General features: G+C 39.6%; 1 protein-coding gene across 1 annotated transcript in view; it reads right to left on the bottom strand.

Annotated features, from left to right (window-relative positions):
- Positions 1-530: 530 nt before the first annotated feature.
- The window catches only part of NCEH1 (neutral cholesterol ester hydrolase 1), a 19,822-nt gene continuing 10,303 nt past the window's right edge, over positions 531-10,049 (bottom strand). Inside the window, exons 2-5 of the mRNA XM_010004179.1 lie at positions 7,204-7,432; positions 5,187-5,256; positions 2,636-2,807; positions 531-1,148 (exon numbers count right to left, since the gene is read on the bottom strand). Of these exons, the coding sequence (XP_010002481.1) occupies positions 531-1,148; positions 2,636-2,807; positions 5,187-5,256; positions 7,204-7,432 (1,089 nt within the window). The remainder of the gene's footprint in view (positions 1,149-2,635; positions 2,808-5,186; positions 5,257-7,203; positions 7,433-10,049) is intronic.

Below are 10,049 nucleotides of genomic sequence, written 5' to 3'. Positions count from 1 at the left end.
TGCCTAAAAGCCAACACCTAAATCCATGTTTGACATTCAAATGCATGGCTTTGCTGTTAAAGGGGAGTGCTCCCCTTTTCTTTGACATCAGATGCTCAACACTGTTGAAAACTAGCTCCCATTTTTATATATTCAGATATAGATGTAGGTGGTTGGCTTTACCTCACATCATTTGAAAATTGGGGCATTTTTGCCTAATTAAGAGTCAAAACTAGAAACCTGCAGGCAGTTAAGAATTCTTGTTACAGGAATGCTCATCTCCCTGCTCAACATTTGTTCATTTTTTACAATAGTCACCTGAAAGGAGGTGAAAGAAAATCCAAGTTTTAAAAAGTATTTCTAAAAACCACTTTTGCTGGGCAAGGCCAATGGAGCTAGTGAATGGTGTAGTTAGTGGTCTGTACCCCCAGCAGCTGCAGCTGAATGGATAAAGTCAGAATTTGGAAAAGTGCACTTTTTCATGGTTTGCTCTTTTGCAAGAACAGACACCAGAGCTGAGGACCCCGGGTCTTCTAGAGAATTCTCTCTCTTCAGAGGTTTTCATCCAGCCACCTTATATAGCTGTTCCGGGTCTGCACACCCGCAGAGAAATCAGTAGGCCAAATGGTGAATATCATGCAGCCATGAAAGCAGTCATCAAAGTGGTCGAGGGTGACTTCCACGCCGGCCTCCTCCAGGCGCCTGGCGTACATGGCCCCGTCGTCCCGCAGGACGTCGTTCTCGCAGGTCAGGATGTAAGTCTTGGGCTGCAGCTGCAGCGTCTCATTGTCTGCCAGGAGAGGGACTGCTCGGACATCCAGCAGCTCTGGGATCTCCTGGATGATTTCAGCCCTGCCTGTGGTTTGTACTACAGGCTTGTAGTTCTTTTTGAACGATGAAGGCAGTAGAGATGTCCAGTTCAGACGTCCTCTGACAGAGACAGCTTGGCTGACGTCAAGAGCAGTGTGGTTGTTAATCAGCAGCGAGTGAGCCAGGTCGTAATTGCCATTGAAATAATCAATCCAATAGTTGATCATGACGTGACGAGGAAGAACGGGCATATTCATGTTCTGCTGGTAAGAAGGTGTGTTGAAGTCAAATGCCTGAAGGACTGGATAAATTAAGGCCTGCAGTTTTGGTCTGATGGTCAAATGCTCATCTTTGCCAAGCTGTGGGAAGAATATAGGATAGAACTGGGATTATGAAGAAGAAAAACATTGCAGTACTAGCCTTGAATGTCGTACAAGCAACCATTCATTTGACATTTTTTAGGCTAAATTCAGCTCTTATGCATATAACGTTGCTCTTTTGCCTAAATAATAGCAGCCTGGTCTTTTTCTCCTCTGGTAAGGATGGCTTCTGGGGCAGACCCAGTAGCCTGTCTCCAGCTGAAATCAGTGGCAGAAGTTTATTGAAGGGTGTAAGAAGAAGAAAAAAAAAAGTGGTATTTTGCTGATGTAGTTCCCAGTTTAACAATTTCCAACTGAAGAACTTCCTGAAGCAAAAGAGCTCTTCTTGCTTTTAATAGTTTTTAATGGAATTTTCTTCCATGAATTCATCTAACTGGGGTTTTTTTGTGCATATTTAAATTATTGGCATCCACAGTTTTCTCTAGCAAAGGGTCACCATGCACAGAAGAACCTCTCTGTGTTTGACTTGAACCTGCCATCAGCATTTGTTTTGAGCCTAGCAATAATAAATTTGATCTTTTTCTGGAAGAATCAGCAAACTGTTCTGCTTCATGTTCTACAGAAGATACACAGTCCTCTATCGTCTCTCATTTTGCCTGTCTCTATTTCAGGCTGAAGAATCTTAGTGTATTTAAGGTCTCCCTGAAACAGTCCTACATCACTGATTTAAGAAGAATAATGCATCACAGAAACCAATTAGGAATGCTGCTTCCAAAACACGGTACTATCATGTTTATCAGTCCTTGATATGGAAAATTTTAGTGTAATTGCCCCCTGTTGATTTGTTCACCTTAATTCAATACTGCAAGGTTGTCCTGATAATTAATTGCCTGGACATGGTATCCGCTTTCTTATCACAAATGGTTATGGCAATACAAAGAAGTTAGTAATAATATTTCACTCAAACTTGAAACAATATTATTACTTGCTCCAGGCTGTCTTGAAAATCTTTACTAGATTAAATTCAGATTATGTTTAAACTGCAGATACACAAAAGAAATTTCCTTAAAATTGTGACTGCTACAGGAGGACAATTTAACAGAAGAATTAAGCTTCATTTGTTGTACTTTTTGTCATTCATTAGTATTTGAAGGAAATGAAAATGTATTTTCAGAGACAAGCATCTAAAAACAGGAAGCTAAATTGATAAATTACATATGTACCTAGTTGCCAACTTAAAAAAATGAAGAATTAACCAGCAAAAGGGGTAAAAAAGTAATTTAGCTACTTGGTCTTAACAGCTGGTCCATACCAACTTGTAACTGTATTAAGACATTGCAAGTGATTCATATTGTGAATGACTCCTTTTTCTGCTGTAAAGTAACTAGATACTGGCTTTTTACCATTCTGTCTCTAGGGCTGGCACATCATCTTGTGATGACACAGCACAAAGAATCTGTCAGCCTACATGCACCACTGAACTGGGGATTGTTGCAGCGTAAGAGAGAGCAGACACTGGGTGTTACCTGCTGACACACAGCAGCTGCCAAATTTCCTCCTGCGCTGTCGCCAGAAATCGCAATTCGACTTGGGTCAACTGAGTACTCAGCTAAGACATCAGGCTGCAAAAAATGCTGAACAGCACGAAGAGCATCATGGAATTGCTCAGGGAAGCACACTTCTGGTACCAGCCTGTATCTACAAAGAAGTGAGAGACAATTATTAATGCTGTTGACCTCTCCTTCAGGATTAAGATGTGATATCAGGTATTCCTTAATGGCAGATAAGTATTTCATTAGGATAAATATTATAGTAAAATTATGAGGAGTGTAATGCTTATGTAAGACTTAATTTTATAATTAATGCTTTGATTCTGAAAGATTAATATGAACCTACTAGATACGAATAATACCAAGATAGTATAAAATTGCACAGCAGTTTCCTAGGATTTCCCAGTAGAGGATTTCATCACACATTATAAAAATTCATGAATGTTTAAAACACCCTTGGCAAAGGCAGTCATTACCATCAGCCTGTTTTGGATCCAAATTCCCACCTCAACTAGTATGAAGGAAAACATGTAATTTACACCCAGGATATTTTGCTGAACCAAACACCTAAGCATTTCTGTTTCCTGAATTTTCACTTATGCTCAGGAGAGAATGAACTTTGCTATACTACTGTGTCATGAAATGAACAATAGCCAAGAAGTAAACTTGTTCCAATTTGTTCCAATGCAACAGCTTCAGTAACTTCTCTCCTTGACCAAGGAGCAGCACAGGAACAAAGCCATTGCACAGGTGGCAAGACTGGAGTGCAGAGAGCCAACAATCTGCCCAGGAGCAGTCAGCAGCTGAGTCCCATTCACAAGTTTTTATCAGTTTCTAAATTACAGTGCAGAAGTCTGTTCATATTTACCAAATCATTTGTAATCTAAGAGTTCTTACTAGGCCTTATGGTACAAAGCATGTCTTGTGTTTGTAGCTGCTCAACAGGTTTTGCATATTCTCAGCAGAACTGTGCAAAACAGGCAAAACAACATCCAGTTTTCTGATTCAAAACATTTGCTTCAGAATCTAAGCTAAAAATGTTTCAGATGCGGAATAAATTTTAAACTTAGGCTACACAAAAAGGGTTTCAAATTTCAAATCTGACCTCCTTTCAGAAAGCAATCTATATATTGCATCAACTACCAAGGAATATGAGACAGTCCTTTGGGAACTCCTTGCAAAAGTGGATAACAGAGTGTGCATATATCACGAAAGGGAGATAAACATTGAGAAATAGAATTAGTCTTTACTAACTGAGTACAAATCCTTGGCTGAAGATATAATGGCTAAGGAGAAGAGGTAAACAATAACTCAGAGAAACAGGCAAAATTATAGCACCATAAATCAGAAAAGGAATAATAAGGACCTTTTTAATACTGCATCTGGAATAACCAGGTAATATGTTATATATCATTATTATATACATAATAATGCCTTTTTACTTTTCATTGTTTCTACTAATAAACAGAAATGAAGTAAAAAAAAAAAAGCAACCCTTTAGAGTATGCTGTAAGTACTAAATGAATAACATCAACTCCAACTAATTAAGTTGCAATTAGATGATAGAGGTTGGTATATAATCAACTACAGGTGGGAAACCTGAGTTCTTATATCAAGTGATTGGGTTTGCAAAAGAAAGCACTGAAGTTGACAATAAGGATGGGAAAAGTACCAATCAGGTTGAGGTCATCCAGGTAATGTAGTTAGTTAGTTGAGAGGTTTGTTTACCTTGGAATTGTTCAATGAGTTAAAAAGCAGCCCTGCTTCTCTGTTGTCTGGCACCCTGGTAGTCTTCTGCTCTTGAGTAGAGTATAAAGCTTAAAAGAGATGACTGGCACAGTGGGAGCTTGAGAGAGCAGCAGGAAACTGCCAGAGGCTACAGTCTATTGTGGTTAACGAGCAGGGGTAAAACAATTTGGTAATTTTTGTGTTGCAGAACCTTGCTCAAGATGACTTAAAAACTGTGGTTTATAGACAGACTTTGAGAGGTGTTAATATATAAGTTCATATTATACATATATTAAATTATATATATGTATAAAAATTTATCTTAAAGCACTGAGAGTGGCCATTAAGGATGGGAAAAGTCCCTCTTGCTACCTGAGGAGGCACAGAGATATGGTTCAGCCTTCTATCATGTCCAAATATTTGATGTTTTTGTTTGATTGTTTTTCAAGTTCACAGGTATTTCCAGAATCATAACTTGGCACTTGAGTGATCTCAGGTTTTAGCTGCACCCCATACATGTAGATACAATTGCAAGATGCACAACTCAATTAAGTGCTACTCTCTTTAACCACACTTCTGCCTTCTGAAATGATCTCTATAGTAATTAGAAACCCACATTAATTTTTTTATACCACTCCAATTTATTGTAATTTTAAAAGGCTAAAAGTATCAGACCATTGAAGAGAATTATTGTCCAAGTTAAAACCTTATACACAAGACAGTAATGAGAAAAGCTAAAAGAACTATGTAACATGTTTCTAGCCCCTTAAAATTACAGGATCAGTTTTAGATGACTCACTCAATAGAGACGACAACAGCATTGAGAGATTCAGCCATGATTCTGCAGAGATTGGTATAAAGACTTGTTCCTGGAATGAAAGGACATGGTGTTACAGTCAGATGAGTCCATTTAAGTCAACAGTCAAAAAGTCATACGTAAGCCTTCTCAGTAATTATAAACACATCCTACAAATATAGGCAAGTAAATGAGATCAGCTTGCAATAGATAAAGTCTCAAATACATATTGTAGGAGAAGGAATATAATTCACTCCTTGAGAAGTCATGCAGTCTAATGCTTGCTTTCTCATCTGTTTCTTAGTGACTTGGGGCATGTCATTTCATCTACCTATCACAATTCTCTCAGTTGGGCAACATTTAAGGTACCCAGTGGCTTGAGGGCATTAGCATCCAGACACAATTATCACTGTATGAGTCACTGCTTGCTGTTCATTTTATTCTAGCTTGTATTGCTTTGATTCAAATGAGGTGCCCTATTAACATCCACTGAACTACTCATTTAAGGGAGGATTAATCACAGTTACTTTATTTATCAACAGGCTGAATTTCTTTCATTTTACTCTTTTCCAGTTACTCAATCTTTATTTCCCAGTAATATAAAATATACTAGGACACTAAACATTTTCTAAAGGTATCTAGTCTTAGAATGTAGTATTTAGCTGTAACATTTGTGCTATTAACTTCTGCATCTTGGAAATGAGGACAGCATCTGACATAGGTGAGCACTAGTCATCCAAACAAAGTGTGGTAATTTAATACAAACCTTTTGTACAACAAGAGCCATATGCAAACTGTTAAAGAACAAATGAGGTAGGCAGGACGCTAACAAACATCCTTTAGGCTGGCCTAAGAAAACCCATCTCAAAACATGATTCCTCTGCAGGAAGAAAAGCAACATTTTTCATTGCTATAGTTCAAAGAGACAGGATTTCCAAAAGGGCACGTGGAGGCCAGATTTTAAAGTTATTTAGGAACACAAATCTCACTTCAGACATGGTCCAAGTGACTTACACATGCACAGACCAAATGCAATCAATACAGTTTTGATTTTGGATCATTTCAGAAAACCCTATTATTTTTCTATAGATGAAGCCTTAGAAGGCATCTGGGCTGTATGGACTTCCTGATGTCACAAGAGAAACAGGGAAGGAAAAGGAGGAAAGTCTCCCATTGGATCTGGATCACAGAGCAGCCATTAGAACCACACACTCCTCTCTTCTCCTGTACGATGTGCTAGGATGTTCCTGTGTGATGTACTCTAGGTGACCCTGCTCTGGCAGGGGGGTTGGACTAGATGATCTCTCGAGGTCCCTTCCAGCCCCTAAGATTCTATGATTCTATGATCAGCTTATCATTGTCTGTAGCTAAAGCTTTGTGGCTTTCCAGCTATTCAGAGTAAACAGCATTAATTTTTAGGGGAATATCTGCTAGTTGTGGCAGTAGTGCCCTAAAGGAGGCAGTCAGACCATGGGACCACTTCTACCCATTTTCTTCATCTTGCTGCCCATTGTCTGTGATCCAGCAGCATGTTTTCCAAGTATGTGTTATTTAAAAGCCAAACATTAGCAATGCTATCACATGCAGTTTTCTTCAGCCCACTCTTCTACTAATTATTGTGGGGAAATGGGGCAAACCCCTTACGTGTAGTCACTGGATCCTGATTACTACAGATCACAGCTGCACATAACATAGAAAATGGAGGACTGGTCCAAGCAGCCCATCCAAGCACTCCAGGAATTTAAACAATAAGCTATTTTGTCCTCTTAGGATGTAACAAAATGAAGGTTTTGGGCCTTTTACAGCTCCTGTGCAGATAAGATATGCATTTTTTGCTGTGTGGTCACACTATTTTTCTCTCTACCTCCTTAGAGCTGATGTACCAGAGTGGAGACAGTCACTACTGAATTCAGGTATGTCTTAGCAAAACTTTCATCCCTTTCAGGAAAAACAGCTTTTGGCTTCTCCTGCTGGGAGAAAACCAGACCAGAATCCTACTGAATTACTGGCAGACACATACTTGCACTTGCCAAGGCCCAGCCACCTCCGTGGATATAAACAACGCTGCGCTTAAGCCTTTCATCTTTCTTCGCGGGAGGTTCAAACACTCTGACTTCCACACCATCAAAAACAGCATCTGTGATGTTAATATCTTCAGAGGAGACAGACTTCAGCTTGTCAAAGGTACAAATTATGTAATTCAGAACTATTAAGTGATGGCTGAGTCGCAGATAGTGAATCAGGTGACACTAGGAACAAAAAGAAGAAAAATCAGATTTCTGTTACGTCAGAGCAAATAACGTGATGCTGGACTGGTGTTTGATGCTACTGTCCTCAAAGGGCAGGTCCTAGATTAAAAAAAAACATGCATTCTTAGCATATTTACTGGAAATTAATGATTGTCAGACTTTGCTGTGTTAAAACAAAACCCTGTCCCTAAAAGGTTCTCTCTTGTCAAAATAAATAAAATAATGAGCACTATGTAGATCAAGACAACTGTGAATGAGCACACAGACCCTTGCCTCTGAAAGACACCTTCAAAACAGATTAACCTCATCAGCGTGCTCCAGGATGGGACTTGGGAAGCTCCTCACACCAGCAGAGGGCAATACCACACAGGAAAACTTTCTGTGGTGGTATAAAAAATGCAAAATATTTCTCTTGTTATCACACCAAAGCCGAAGTCTTCCCACTTCCAAATTAAGGAAGTTCCCAAGGATTGCAAAGACATTTGAAAGCAGGAGAGTCACAATGGAATATAATGCTTGTTTATTGGCTTGTCCTGTACTTACCTGTTGAACTGGGTAGGATCTGAAATGCTCTCCAAGGACTATGGCAGGTTAGTGACATATTTTTTATTCCAACTCCAGAGACTAAGGTGTGTTACTTTTTTTATGGGGGTGTATAAACCACTATGAAAATTAAGAATAATCTCATCTTTCTGTCCCTTTATGGCCAAGGAAAGAGATTTTATCCCCTTTGGCTACCCATGATGTTTATTTTCATATCTATTTCTTAAACTTTGCCTTGAATAGATTAAAAACCTGTTTCTCTCAGCAAACAGTACTGGGATCCAAGGCCCAAACAGCCATGACTTGCTCCCCATGTATGACATGCACATTATTTGTCGTGCATACTTGTTCCCATTCCCTGGATGATGCAAAAGGGGTGGAAAAGGATAAGCCACAGGACTGTGATGTTCAGACTGGCCATTAAAAAGCAGAGGAGGGTCTTTCCCCTTTTGTAAAGTTAATCCCTATCCTAGTGATAAAGGCTAGAAATTGGGTAATGAGCTGAGCCTTCTGTACAACTTTCTCAGTCAAGGCAAGGAAGCTGGGAGGTAAAATTAATACATTTACCTAATGTACACCTCTAGGATCACTATCATAAGGAAAAGTGCCAGCTGTGACCTTTTATTTTACATATAGGTCACACACACTGGAAAGAAGAGGTGTGTTGTTTGGAGCCATGGGGCTTGTCTGCCCACGGCCACTTTACTGATTTAATTCTGCTAGTAGCACCAGTGCAGTGCAAACCTGCTGGTATGAGTTAAAGGTGCTGACACCTGAGGGAGAGCTGGGTCACCCAGGCACAGGTCTAACCACATCCACCTAGTGAAGAACAGACAGTCGCTATAGTTTAGCCTGTACAAAAAGTAAGTGGAAGCCAAGTCTGGTTCCCTGTGACATCCATGATTTTGGAAAGAAGAGATCCACAGTCTTTTCCTGGTTGTTATAATCTGTACACAAGGACAACTATTAATTGTCTTGACTTGGGTTTCTTAGCTATAGTACTATTTTCTGCAGTACCATCTTCTGCAGCCACTTTCAGTGCCAAGTTTTGGCTTCTCAGCCAGGAGTGCCTCCTCACGGCAAAGGAAGGGCTAACAGGGGCAAACACAAACCTCTGGAACAAAAGCAAATCTGGAAGCATTCAGCAGCATCCATGCCAAAGAAGATCTGTCTCCTTAGGTCTATAAACCGAGCTCCTTACATGTAACTTTTAAATCTGTCATCATTAGTTTGAATGTAAGAGATATGAAATACCTGCTTTCAGTCAGGTGCTGTATAGAAAATGCCCTGCACAACCCCACATTCACTGCACATTGCTGTAGAAACAGACTAGCTTTGATATTTTTCCCCAAAAATCTATGCCAAATACAACGGGCTGCTATGTGAGCAGGGAAAGGAATCCAATTCCAAAGCAGGAATTTACAAAAATTACTTTCTTTTCTTGTTTTAACTTATGGTAATATCACCCTGCTGAGACAGTTTGGTGAGAATCCAAATTTTAACATGTTTGCTGCTTTTTGGATGGAACATAATTTCTTTATACTGCAAGGCCTTTTTCTGGCACAAGAAACACAGAATACCCACTTGGTGGGAAGAAATCCTGAATTCACAAGGCTGTTTATATCTCTGAATTTCAGGTTATGCTTTTCTTCCACTGCTACTTAAAAATTCTCCCTGGAAAACCCAGTTAAGAGTTCAAAATCTGAAAAGCAATATATCTATTAATAATTTGGCAGAAAATTGTTGGGCTGCCACTGATGTAACCAGCTGAAGACCCGATCCTCCCTGTGCCCCACGAAGGCTCGTGGGGAAGGTAACCACTGGCAATCAATTTTAGCAATACTGCCAGGGAAAACAATGATTTTGCAAATTTTTTCAGCCTGACTGTGCTGCAATAGATGTCCCACTTTAGTTTTCTCCCACTGTATTTCACATTCTTTGCAGACGAGATTACCACATGCTCCCTGGAATCAGAAATGTTTTCTTTTCAAGGCAGGTCAGCGTTGTTTACTGAGAAGTGTTTTGCCCTGTTCTTTAAACCATGGAGCACCATGGCCACCTGCAGGTTATCACA

This window comes from Chaetura pelagica, unplaced genomic scaffold (assembly GCF_000747805.2).
Source record: "Chaetura pelagica isolate M959 unplaced genomic scaffold, ChaPel_1.0 scaffold648, whole genome shotgun sequence".
Classification (NCBI taxonomy): domain Eukaryota; kingdom Metazoa; phylum Chordata; class Aves; order Apodiformes; family Apodidae; genus Chaetura; species Chaetura pelagica.
This window is presented reverse-complemented; position numbering and strand designations above follow the sequence as displayed.